Source organism: Gopherus evgoodei, chromosome 3, assembly GCF_007399415.2.
Source record: "Gopherus evgoodei ecotype Sinaloan lineage chromosome 3, rGopEvg1_v1.p, whole genome shotgun sequence".
Lineage (NCBI taxonomy): Eukaryota > Metazoa > Chordata > Testudines > Testudinidae > Gopherus > Gopherus evgoodei.
This window is the reverse complement of record NC_044324.1, coordinates 136,009,963-136,023,405: the sequence shown is the minus strand read 5'-3', so window position 1 is coordinate 136,023,405 and position 13,443 is coordinate 136,009,963. Positions and strand designations below refer to the sequence as shown.

General features: G+C 45.6%; 1 protein-coding gene across 6 annotated transcripts in view; it reads left to right on the top strand.

The window, feature by feature from the left end:
* Positions 1 to 1,242: 1,242 nt before the first annotated feature.
* C3H6orf118 (chromosome 3 C6orf118 homolog) overlaps positions 1,243 to 13,443 on the top strand; it is a 56,364-nt gene continuing 44,163 nt past the window's right edge. For all 6 annotated transcript variants that reach the window (XM_030556717.1, XM_030556718.1, XM_030556716.1 and 3 more), the window contains exons 1-2: positions 1,243 to 1,464; positions 10,955 to 11,663. In XM_030556717.1, coding sequence (XP_030412577.1) covers positions 1,319 to 1,464; positions 10,955 to 11,663 — 855 coding nt within the window. In that variant the 5' untranslated portion in view covers positions 1,243 to 1,318. The remainder of the gene's footprint in view (positions 1,465 to 10,954; positions 11,664 to 13,443) is intronic.

Genomic DNA, 13,443 nt, shown 5'->3' with positions numbered 1-13,443 from the left:
TATGCCTTCAGGGCTTATATGATGTGTATGGACCCTCTGTGGTAGGGTGAATTTACCTTACTATGAATACATATTATTCAATAACAGAGTGAAAAGTAAAGCAGGTGGGACTAGCAATGTGAACTTCTGTTTTAAACATGACTTTCAACATTAGAAATGTGCATCATGAACATGTTTTGGAATGATAATATCTATAAAATATGTAACAGTGGGTCTGGTTTCCTGACAGCCCAGTGTGGTGGTTGCTGCAAACAAAAGTCTTGTGGCACTAACAATAGTTCTAAAAAGACTGTTTCTGCTGCTTTACTCTTTAAACAAACATAGTTTGAGGAATAGGGAATTAGCCGCAGGATATTGGTCAGTGCTTAAGTTGATCACGATTAAAAAAATGTTGTTGCTTTAGCTGGCTTTGTGGCCACATACAGCATTACCAGCTGGGAAATATCAATTCTGGGCACAGACGGACAGTTTCAGGTTTATTCCAAACTATTACCAGATCCAACTGCCTCATGGATCCCATGCATGTAAATACTACAGTTCCTTGGAAAGGGAATCTGGGCTGCTTTGTGCCAAATTGTAGAAATGGTATTGCCAATGAGAACAGCCATATGCCTGTTCTCCTGAGGTAGAGAAGAAAAATCAGTGCTGGGTGTAGTGTTCAGTAAGCCTCAGTCATCTGGTTTGTCAGGAGAAGGCAGCACAATGCTTATGTTAACACCATGAGCACTCGACTAGGCTGACTTTGCTCAGGCTTCTGAGCATGCTCGGAGGATTAATACACAGATATTAACATTGTCTCTACGTCACCAATGCATCTGCCCGCACAATGCCTGGCTCAAGCCAGGCCTAATAGCCCTCAATTACATGAGTACTAAGTTATTATTTAATGATTATTTATGATATGCTAAATGCGGTATCAGACTCAAAAACAAAGACAGTCTTTGATCCGAAGAGTTTAAATGATTGAGTGTGTACTTTTCAGGAGTGTTCTCTGTTTGCAAATATTTAACTCTGACAGCAGGAAGAAATAGGCTTTGCACAAGGTGTTAAGTGTATTCAGTATACAAAGGAGGACAGGCTATCGCTCCTTGGGATTCAGAATAGCTCCTAGGAATGTGTCCAACTGTCCAGTGTGTTTTAACAGATCAGTATTTCCAAACAAAAAACAATCAGGTTGGAATTTAAAATACCAGTCATCAATTGGCAACCTTGAAGTGAAAAAGGATTCCCATGAGGGAGGCGGTTTTGATTCCACAAGCTTGCTGGGCTCCACAGGAAAATACCCTTCCCTTCTGAGGTTCCCTTTGCAGCAGCCTGCATGGTTGCTCAGCAGCAGCAGCAGGAGCGAGGGGGGTGGAAGGCAGAATGTTTAGCTGGTTTCCTTGGAAACAGCACCCGGTCGAAGGGAAGCAGTTATGCTGGATACACAGCGGAGCCAGTGCGAGCGGACAGCGGAGCCTTGACGTAAGTTATTGTTCTGCCATTCGAGCCCCTGCTGCAATGTGTCTCTCGTGGCTGGGTTCTGTGGGAAAGTGGTTAGAGCAAATCATTTTTAAAAAGCAACGCAGGTGCCTGGGTGGGTCCTGGAGGCTGTGCAGCGGGCCGTGCGGAATGAGTGAGTTACCACGAGAAGGTGCAGTGAAAGGGCACTACAGAAAACCAACACAGTAGCCAACTTTCATGCGGTAAATAAGCACCGTGACTTTCACCATAAACCAAAAATCAAGCTAATCCCATTTAAAACAAGGCCAAAACCTGCCAATCCCTAAGAACCCCAACACTCCATGTGACTAGATCCCCCTGGCCAGGGCCAGATTAACTCTCCTGTGGGCCTAGGGCTATTTGATTTTATGGGGCCCCTGGGGGGTTAGAGTGCAGGAGGGGGCTCAGGCCTGGGACAGGGGATTGGGGTGCAGAAGGGGGTGCACCTCCAGCTGAGTGGTGGGGTTAGGGAGGGGACGGGGGTTGGGGTGCAGCAGGAGGTTTGGGGTGCAGCAGGAGGTTTGGGGTGCAGGCTCTGGGTGGGAGTTTGGGTGTGGGAGAGGGCTCAGGTCTGGGACACAGGGTTGGGGTGGAGGTATGGGGTCTGGGAGGAAGTTTGGGTGCATGAGGGGGCTCTGGGCTGGGGTAGGGGGTTGGGATGCAGGAGGGGATGTGTGGGGTGCAAGCTCTGCCCAGGAGCTGCTTACCTCAGGCGGCTCCTGGTCAGCAGCACAGCGGGGCTAAGGCAGGATCCCCCAGAGTTGCCAAATCCACAGAAGCTAAGTGGAAATTGGGCTTGTTTTAGTCTGAGTTGGCTCGTATGTTGCATGGTGGCTAGCTTTTTGGCTTTCAGGGCTTTTACAGTACCTTGTAGTTTCTTGTTTGGCTCCTGGCCCTGGCCCATCCCTAGTCCCAGTCAATCAGAATGAGAGCTTGAATCAGGTGTTTTTGGCTCCAGTCCAGCTATAGCGTGTGTGCGCATCTCCCAGTGTGCCTGTGTCATAAACAGATAGCTAAGGGTTAACGTCTCTTTCACCTGGAAAGAAGTAATTTGAAACACCTGACCAGAGGACCAAGCAGGAAACCAGACTTTTTTCAGATCTGGGTGGAGGGAAGTTTGTGTGTGAGTCCTTTGTTCTGGGTCTTCTGCCTGTACTCGCTCGGCTATGAGGGGATTTCTATTTCCTTCTTTCTAATCTTCTGTTTCCAAGTTGTGAGTACAGAGATCATAAAAACAATAGGGGTTATTGTTTTTTCTTTTGTATTTACATGTCTATGGTTGCTGGAGTGCTTTGAATTGTATTCTTTTTGAATAAGGCTGTTTGTTCATATTTCTTTTAAGCAATTGACCCTGTATTTGTCACCTTAATACAGAGAGACCATTTTTATATATTTTTCTTTATTTTTATATAAAGCTTTCTTTTTAAGACCTGTTGGAGTTTTTCTTTAGTGGGGGGACTCCAGGGAATTGAGTCTGTGCTCACCAGGGAATTGGTGGGAGGAAGAAGTCAGGGGGAAATCTGTGTGTGTTAGATTTACTAGCCTGACTTTGCATTCCCTCTGGGTGAAGAGGGAAGTGCTTGTGTTTCCAGGACTGGAAATAGAGAGGGTGGACTCCCTCTGTTTAGATTCACGGAGTTTGCTTCTGTGTATCTCTCCAGGAACACCTGGAGGGGGGAAGGGAAAAGGTTTATTTCCCTTTGTTGTGAGACTCAAGGGATTTGGGTCTTGGGGTCCCCAGGGAAGGTTTTTTGGGGGACCAGAGTGCCCCAAAACACTCTAATTTTTTGGGTGGTGGCAGCTTTACCAGGTTCAAGCTGGTAACTAAGCTTGGAGGTTTTCATGCTAACCCCCATATTTTGGACGCTAAGGTCCAAATCTGGGACTAGGTTTATGATAGCCTGACTGTGCGTGGCAGCGGTGCTAAGCGTGTGTGCGCATCCCCTTCCCTGCCCGTGCCCCTGAACGCTCCTTGCCCATGAGGACGGGTGGCAGGGTGCCGAGGCTCAGGGACTAGTGACTGGCCCTCAGCACAGAAACTTGCCGCCGGCTGGATGAAAAGAAGCAGCAGGCCCCATCCAGCCCATGGGCATGCGGGGCCACCCCTTAGTCCAAGGCCCTGGGATGCAGCCCCCTAAATCCACTGCAGTAATCCGACCCTGACCCCAGCGTGCAGTCTGAGACTGTGGTGGGCCCACTGTGCATCCCTGACTCTGTCCCCCCTTCCTTGCCCCTGCTTGCTGGGGGCTGATTAAAAAAAACAGAAGCATCAAGCTGCAACAAGCTACAGGCCAAAAACTAGCCAACAAGCAACTCTCACAACCCAATTAAGCCAAAACCAAACCCAAACCCAATGTCTGCGTTTTTTTCGGCAGGTTTGGCATATCTCAAAATGAACTGTGCTTTCAGTTTACTCAAGCCCGAGAAGCAAAGCAGGACTACTACCATTCATTATTCAATACCAGCCATGTGGTTGGTACTGTCCCTGCCTGCAGGTATACGGGATCTTGGGGAGCAATTACCACACAGCTGGGGTTCCAATTAATTTCATTATTAAAGGAAAAAAAAGAAAGTGGTGGGAATTTAATAATGAAATATGATGGGATGGGGTGTATAGGGTGTTTACAATAAACAACGATGGGGGGGGTTCTTCTTATTGAACAGTGTAGGGAGTTTTAACAGTGGGCTACAGCAAGTGGGGTTCAGCACAATGGGATACAGTACAGTCAATAAGCAACTCTAGATACAGTGTGGAAATGCAAAGTGTACCCAAAAGAAATGCAAAATAAAATGGTAGCTTCTATATGAGTTAATAGCTAGATACACAATGTAACACAGTGGCATCAATGTAAATACAAAGTATATCAGAAAAGTGGAGGCAACCAATGGGGTGTTATAATTACAAGTAAAATGTGAGTTACAGTACAACAATACAATATCAATATAAAGGCTGGGTCAAGAAACGGGGGTGGGTGAGTGATTAGTGGTATGCAGACGAGCGGCTGGAAGCAGCGAGAGACTCTGAAGCCCTGCAGGGCAAGGACAATGGAGCAGCGTGATGGTGATCTTCGGTAGGGGAGGGGCAGCGGAGAAGTGTAAAGAAGGGCTAGAGAGAAGTTTAAGCAACAAGCGGACACCAAAAACAAAGGTAAAAAAACAGCAAAGGGTTTGGGAAGTTTCACGGGGAGAAGCAGCAAGGGGTTTGGGAAGTTCGGAGAGAGTGCAGATGTGGGGGAAAAAGCAGCAAAGGGTTATAACAGGGAGACACGGGGAAGCACACAGAGGGGGAGATTTGAGCGGGGGAAAAACAGACATGGGAAAGTTCAGGGAGAGATCGGGACAGCAGGAAGGCGAATTTAAGCAGCAAAAACCTTATCTATCTTAACCAACGACTAGGCAAAACAACAAATATCGCAATTCTAAGCAAAGCTGTAACAAGCAACTATACGGAGCAACAAAACAGTAAACTATAACAAGGCAGTTGAAACTTACAAGCTCTACAATCTTAACAAACTATGACTTATTAAACTAAAAAAAACAAGACCTATGGTGCACCTTATGCTATGGAGAGGTTACAGAGGGCAGAGTGGTATGTGTCCAGGACCCAGCTCCCAAGGAAGCCAAGGGATGGTGGCTACAGCGATGGATACAGCTGAAAGCAGAGAGCCCCAAGGCAAAGCCCACAGGAGCAGAGCTTAGCAGCAGCACAAACTTATTTTTAACGGCAAAGAGCCCTGAAGTTTAAGAGAGGTTTTAAGACACGGACCAAGGTTTAGCTTGAGTCTGTGTACTGGGGAAACAGAGCCAGCAGCTAAAATAATAAAATAAAAGTATAGAAAGTTTTACAGAGGGATTCTTACCAGTCCCAAAGGCAGAAGCAGCAGCAACATCAGAAGAGGCAAGGAGGGCTCAGTACAGTCTCAATAATCAGGAGATCTCTCAGGTAGCAATTCGTTCTTCGTGGAGGGGGGGCATTCAAAAAACGAGGGTATGCTCAAAAATAAAACGAGAGCGGAGAAAGGACCCCCCAGAACCCCTGGCTGATCAGACCAGGCAGCAATGCAGGAACCTTTCTGAGGTGTGTTTCAAAATGTCTGGTTTTAAAGGCAAACTTGGGCAGTTTCCCGCCAGTAATCCTGATAGGCTCCCTCTGTCACAGGGGACGGGGCACAGGGAAAAAACTGAAGGTAAGCCCAGAGACATGCCTGGACATAGTCCTGTGCAATAGGTGACTCAAGAGCACATGAGGCCTATGACTCATGCCCAGGATCTTAAAAACACATTAGGTCTTGCAGCTCTGGACATTGCCTGCCCTACACCAAGCCCAGGCTCAACGAGGTGATAACAGGACTAACCCTTTGAACAGGGCAGTGGTCCCACTTAGCACGCAGCACAAGTGGCCATCCCTTTGAGAAGGGCAGTGGCCCTGGTAAACAACTTAACAGCCAGGGAAGGGCGGCCACAGGAGAACAGAAAACAAAATGGAGTCTGGGGACAGCTGTAAGAAACAAAATGGAATAGGGGATAGCTGTAACAGACAGGTGCTACGTAAAGCATAATGGCAGGTGCAGGGTCCCGACCTGCTCCTAGCTTCGCTGCGATAAATATGGAGTCAGGGCCAGCTTTAGGACGTGCAGGGCCCTATTCGAAAGAGCTGTCGCCGACATGCCGCCGAAGACGGCGGCAATTCGGCAGCAGCTCAATCGGTTGCTGCTGTTTCCGGCGGCACTTTGGCAGAGGGTGCAGAGCCCCTCTTCTGGACGCTGTGGGGCCCTTTTAGGCGAGAGGCCCAATTCCCAGGAATCAGGGGAATCACCCTAAAGCCGGCCCTGTAAGGAGTGACTCCAAAGACTCCAATGATTTTGTTTACACCAGCATAAATAGGACCAGAATTAAGCTCACAGGGCAGAGAATTTGAGTTCACAGTGTCAGAGCATGATCCAACAAGGCTCTGAGCAGCACTTGGGGTTGAGAACACTCAGAGGCTCTCAAGAACAAGCTGGCAACAGGCATAAGTAACCTTGTAAAAGAACTATGCGAGTTTTGCACAGGAAAGGCCCCAGGCTCTGCAGTCTGGAGCTATAATGTAGTATTGTATTATAATGTACTGTTGTACAATGTACTATTTTGGACAAATACTGTAGAATATTATAAAATACATTTATTTACACTGTTGCTTGTTCTTTTTTAATTATAGCGTGAGGTAGTAGAGAGCCCTTATATTTGTTTCCTAATACTGTCCATTGTAATGGATTCTGGGGACCTGTTGTCTAAGAAGCATTAGCACCTCTGTCGTTTGACATTCAGAAGGGGGAGATTCCCTCATGCTACAAAAGTGCCTTTTCTGTGTCTGGTGACAGTCTGTTGAGATTTAGCTAAGGACTTGTCCACAAGAACAATGAGTTTGTGGCAAGCTGGGGTGTCAGTCTGCTCTGCACTAGCCTGCTGTGGTCTGACTGTCCCTCAGCACTCTGCTGATGCGCATTCCCCGGTTTTTTATGATGCGCTTTGAGCTAGTCCCATTTCAAAGAGGACTAGCTCAAAGTGCTCTGCCGAGCTGCTAACACACATCAGCAGGATGCTGACAGACAATCAGACCCCAGCAGGCGAGTACAGCGCACACTCACGCCCCTGCTTGCCATGAACAACTACAAGAATTTTTCTTGTAGACAAGCTCCAAGTGTTAAAAATCACCATTTCCCTCCTCTCATGTCTCTCCTCTAGAACATTTTGCCAAATGTTTTGGCTCAAATCACTAAATATTTGGAAGAGCTCAGCCTTGTCACTCCCACTGCACTAGGAATACCAGTGACCTGCCAGAGCAGCAGCAGCACTGTGGGTAGGGGAATGGAGAGAGCCCGGCTGGGCTCCCTGGACAACCCCTTCTTCTTTCCTTACACTCCCAGGCCAGCGCATAGTCCCAGCTTCTGTTGGGCGAGAGGGAGTCAGACCAGGCTCCTCTGTTTGCCAAGAACTGGGAATGGGTGACAGGGATGGATCAGTTGATAATTATCTGTTCTGCGCATTCCTTCTGGAGCACCAGGCATTGGCCACTATTGGAAGACAGGATACTGGACTAGACAGACCTTTGGTCTGCCCCAGTACGGATGTTCTATAAATAAATAATTGGAGATATCCTATCTCCTAGAACTGGATGGGACCTTGAAAGGTCATCGAGTCCAGCCCCCTGCCTTCACTAGCAGGACCAAGTACTGATTTTTGCCACAGATCCCTAAGTGGCCCCCTCAAGGATTGAGCTCACAACCCTGGGTTTAGCAGGCCAATGTTCAAACCACTGAACTATCCCTCCCCTTCTTATGTTCCTCTGTAAATATGCCCTAGACCCTGCACATGTTTTTAGCAGCCTATATCTTGTGGGACACCATCTGGGCAGGAGCTCCCTGAATTCCCAAGTAAGGAGGGGCAAGGGAGATGAGCCATGCTCCCACCCACCTTTAGTACTATAGTATATTTTCCCATAGGGCCCCTACCTCATTCAGTATACAGGACAGACTCACAAGGGGGGAGTGAATTAAGTTTGCACAGACAATCCTAACTTAATTCTGGCATTTCTTAATCTTAACTTTTGTGTGCTTGAATTTGCAACCTTAATAATGTTCTTTAACATAGTTTGTTGTATGTAATTTCCTATATTATAACAATGCCCAGAGGTCCGATCTGTACCTCTTTGTGCTAAGTTTTGTACAAGCACATTCAAAGACACAGTTCCTGCTCCAGAGCATTTAGAATCTAAAATCAGATTAGAATCTCAACTTGTCTCCTTATAACAAAATGCAATGGGCCAAGTTCAGATGGGATATGTAAGTTAGATCCCCTTTCTTTAGTTTAGGTTCCCTTTAAGCTATTTGTACACACTGATGTCTAAAGGATTATACATTGATGTACCGTGTATACCATGGAGCCTGGAATGAGATGTAAAAGGTGTAAACCAAAGTAAGGGAGGAGCTAATTAATGAACATCTTTTAACTCTTTGAGGTGCAAATTACAATAGCACACACTCCAGACACCAGGCGAGTGGGTGTAAGTAGCTCTATGGCTGCTCTGTTTAGTGTAAGGGAATCTAATTTACATTTCCTGACTGAATGTGCCCCTGTGAGTCTACATAAATAAGTTTAGAAAGAGTCTAGAGGGATTCTAAGTTGGCATATCATAAACTTTGAGGGATCTGTATGAAAGTATAGGTTTGCTTCCACTTAGCCTCCCGCTAGACTTTTTTACTTACCTGTGACTCTGGTCCAATGAGTGGATTTCATTGCTATATTTAGTATAAAACTGGGTGTTAATTTAATCAAGGCATTGGATTGGTTAAATATGCCAGGACCTCTATTAATTGTGTGAATTTAGTGATCCTGAAAAACTGAAGTTCCCTTTTTTTTTTTAAAAATCCACAGACCAGGTGCAGCATAGGCAGCAGTAATGAACATTTCTCCACACTGCCCTACTATTGCGTCTCAGATCTGACCCAGAGGAGATGACCTTCAGGGTTAGTTCAGTCTCCAAAGTCACAGAAGAACTGTGGGCTACCATGATTCTGCCCCACAGGGAACTAAAAAGACAAACTTGTGAGCATGCTCTGATCTCAGCCCAGCTCTATACTCTCCTCAGGCCCTCCCCTGACTGCACATGGGAGTACTGCACTGTAATGGCTAGATGCTGCCAGACCTTTTCTGCCTCCCTACATGCACCCATCTTACTGGTCACTCTGTTGTGCTGCAGGAGAAAATAAAAGCATCTGCTACAAAGGGATTTGGTTTTCTTTATTTAAAGAAACAAGCTGGGATTTAATTGATGATAGATAACCCCATTAATCCTTCCTTTCCAGCTGTCATAGCTTCTTCCCTTCCATAAACCTTGCAGTGTGCTCTTTTCTCCCTCATGTGCTTTTACAACAAAATCATGACCTTATAAGAACATTCAGTTCAATCCCTCCACACAAGTCTGTCCAGATAACAAGCTGTTTTAGAATTAGAAGTGAATTAGAATTGGCTTTTTAAAAAGAAAAGAAGAATGTAAACCTTGGGGGTGGGAGGGCAGGGGGAGTATTGGGTGTTTTGTCACTTTCTCATATCAATTTACTATCAAGGAAAATTGTAACCAAGCCTTGGCAAATCTCCTTTTTAAAAAACGTGTCCCACACTCTGTCAGGCCTAGCCCCAAACAACGGGTGGCCACAGACAGTACCAATGTGTCACGTCGTGTTATGTTAGATGGAGCAGTGATTGAACCATGTTTAAATCTGATTTTCGAACTTTGTCGTATGGCCAGCAAAGATGGGTGGGGGGCCAGCACATACTTCTGCAAAGCCTGGTTTGTCCAACAGATTTGTTGGGTAAATGCCAACCTACATATAGTGACGAAAAAGCTGTGATAACTGGCTGCTGTGCATGGAGTCAAACTATGTTAGAGCTATACTCAAAAACCAAATTGAGTAGCTTAGGCTCCTGCATATGCAAAATATTTCTTCTTCTAACATGTCTAGCTTGGCTGCTCAAACTGTGTTAGACGAACTTTTTGCTGCAACTGAGTTTAAACTTAAGCACCTTAGTTACACTTGGTTGTTTAGCTACTGTAGACTGAATCTCACACTGGGTGTAGTACTAAGGTCCTGATCCTGCAAGCTTTCATGACTACACATGTTTAACTGTAAGCACATGAGTAATATTATTGAAATCAGTGGGACTACTCTTCTGTTTAAAGTTAAGCAAAGGCATAAATAGATGTAGGATTAGGGCTTTATGCACAGCTCTCCCACATTGCTTCCTGATGAAACTACACAGACATCCTCTGTCAGATGCTTTGCAGAAATGGCATTTTCCTGAGTGACCTCAAAGAGACCACGACAGGACAGTGATCTGATTTAAGACGTAACTTTGAAACAGAATGTGAGTGACAATCAGATGTGTTACAAAAGCCTTTTTTTTTTAAACAAAAAACACTCAATTCCTCTCTGCAAAAAATCAGGAAATTCCTCTCACAGTTTTCCATGTCACCAATATTTTTGGCAACTCTTGGAATTATTTCTTATAGTTTTCCCCAGATCACTGTGTTTGCAGTCTATCTCATTGTAGAGTCTAAAGTCATTCAAGGGTCCTACAAAAATTCCCAACACAACTGGCACCTACAGGTATGGTTGTAGGGATGAGATCAGCAATTTACTGGGCATGGAGAATGGATTTAGACTTTTAGCCCTATAGGTTGTACTCCCAGCTCCAGATTGAGGCATGCTGAATGGGGCACATTGTGAGGAAGTCATGCTGAATTTGACACGACTGCTTCCTATGCTGTTTAATTTCATACTTCATGGGCTTGGCTATCCAAGGCTGAGAATCCATGCACTAATTTCACTTAAAATATTTTATTATGAAGCTAGAAGAGCTGAGGCATATGTTCAATGTTTTTCTCAACTAAAACTATACTACTTTTTCTTGTTTTCTGTGATATAATCATCAGTTTTACTATGGCGGAAAGCAAGCAAGCGAGGAGCCTGACTCATCTTTTAGATGGCTTGGAAAAGGCTCACAGAGCCGATGTTCAACTTTACACCTCAGGGCACTTAAACCATAACAATCTTTATAAGCCCCGAGAGAATGTAAAACCGGGATACTGGGACAGTGCCAAGAAACCAGCAAGTTTCATGACAGAAAGAAAGCAACTCCCAGCTCAAAATATATGCAAGGAGACAGCCAAGAAGATGAAAAATAGTTTGGCTGATTTCACCCCCAGCACCACACAGGTTCCAGTACTTGCCAAATCTGCCTTTTCTATCTATAGACACTCTCAGGCACTCATGGCCAGTGTTGATCACCCAGTGAATGGCCCATTAACTTCTACTCCTTTGGAAAAGCAGCTGAAAGAGCTTAAAAAGAAAACAGAGGAGGAAACGGACAGACTAAAAAAGCCACTTAGAAGAGAAGAGTTAGATGTGCCAGAGATGAAGGTGTTGAAGTACAAGCCAGTTAAGAACAGCCGACGTTGTGCTGCTGAAGTTACTAAGGATGAGTACCAGTTTATGCCTTCATATTTGGCTGGAGTGACTAAAACTGATCAGTTTAACAAGTTTTTACATTTTCAGAGGGATTTCATTGCCAAGCACGATCTGCTAGAGAATGACATCACTGGGAGCAAAGCATCAGAGCGGCATGAAAGGAAGTTGGCTCAGGTAAGGAAAAGCATCTCAATAATTATTACAAAAACAACACATCCTTCCCCCCACCCATCACCACCTCCACCTCCCTCCAGATCCTACAAATCTTCTAAACTGGACAGGGTAAGAAATGATAAATCTGATCATTGCTATATGAAAGCCCCACTCGTAACCAAGGAGTTAAAGTAAGAGATTCATTTGGTAGTAGTTAGAGACAGAAAAGACTTGTTAGATTCTCATTTGAGCACTGAACTGCAATGCTGGGTCACCTAACAGCTGATTAATACTGCTGTGAGCAGAGAAATGTATTTCTGTCTGGGCACATGAGAGAATCATTTTTACAAGGGCTTGTGTCCCTTGATCCTTTTCATGGTGCGCAGGGGTGTGAGGGTGGGTACAAATTTGTTCTAGGCCAAGGAAGAGTCATAGCACAGGCTGACAGTGTGTTAGTATTGGTCCCACTGACCATACATAGCATGGGGTCTTTCTCAGAAGCACAGGGTATCGGCTAAACCTGATCTTGCTCTTGAGTTCCTGCTGTTAAGTTTAATAATACAGGCTGCCAGTGATTACTAACCATGATTTGATTTGGGATGAGGCTTTGGGCTTTGCAAACTGGCTGAGTCCAGCTGGGCACTCTATTCAGCTTGAATCAAGAGAGAGTTTGGGAGGTGATGTAGCCAAGCTTTTTGCATCCACCCTTCAATGCAAGTGGTCTCCCACTCTAAAACTGAGCTTGATTAAGGGTGTCCAGCTTGGACGTGAATCTCAGAATGGGATGAAGATGGTACTAGCAGAGGTTCTCTGGTGCACCATAGAATCCCTGCTTGCACTGCAGCATTCAAGTCACCAACACTAATTGTTGTATATTCTTGGAACCCACCAGGTTGCAGCGGACTCTAAGGAGGGATGCTGTTTTGCTGATTGGCCACTCTACTGATGGGCCGGGGGACTTTAGATAGCTTAGTTGTCCTTGGTGATTGATAAGATGGCTCATAATTGTCTTCTCTGTCAGCTTTGTCTGCCTAGGTCACCGTGGTATTCAGAAGCCTTGGGAATGATGCAGTAGGCAGGGAGATAACTAGAGAGCTAAAAGTACTATGGCAGAAATAGAAATCTGTCTGACTGCAGCATACAAGGTTTTTGAAATGTTATCCTGTGGCTGTGCAAGAGGCAAAGCTCCCCCTCCCCCAATTTACACACTAGCTATTTTATAAGAGTACCGCACGTAGGTGATCAGCAGTATTTTCAGACAGGGAGTTGAGCTTAACAGGCCAGTGAGTAGTGATGACTGCTCGGCAGAGAGGGAGACTGATAGTCCAGGCTTGAAAGAGGCAGCAGTGAGAGCATTGAGCAAATGGCATGTTGGCAATGAAATAGGTGATGAACAGCTAAGAAAAGGAGTGCTCCCACTTCCTGGATGCCTCCAACCTACTGCAGCAGCCGCACTAGGACAAAGTGTACATTTCTGGTAAGAGGGCCAAATGCTTGAGGATGGATAACCACCACCAGACCTTTGGCTCCTCTGAAATACAAGTTGCTATGCTGAGAGAATTGGCTAAGAAGTTGGTTACTTCCACTTGCAATACGTGTTCCTAGAGCAGTGGTTCCTAAACTGGGGTTCATGAACCCATGGGGGTTGACAAAATGTTACAGAGGGTTCTTGGGGAAAAACTTCCCTAATGGCAGACAGAGCCATAGGGACCACAGGCAGCACGGGGCCAGCAGCTCGGAGCCTTGGTGACTTCCAAGAGCTAAGCAGATCAAAGCAATCATATCTATCACACTGAGGAGA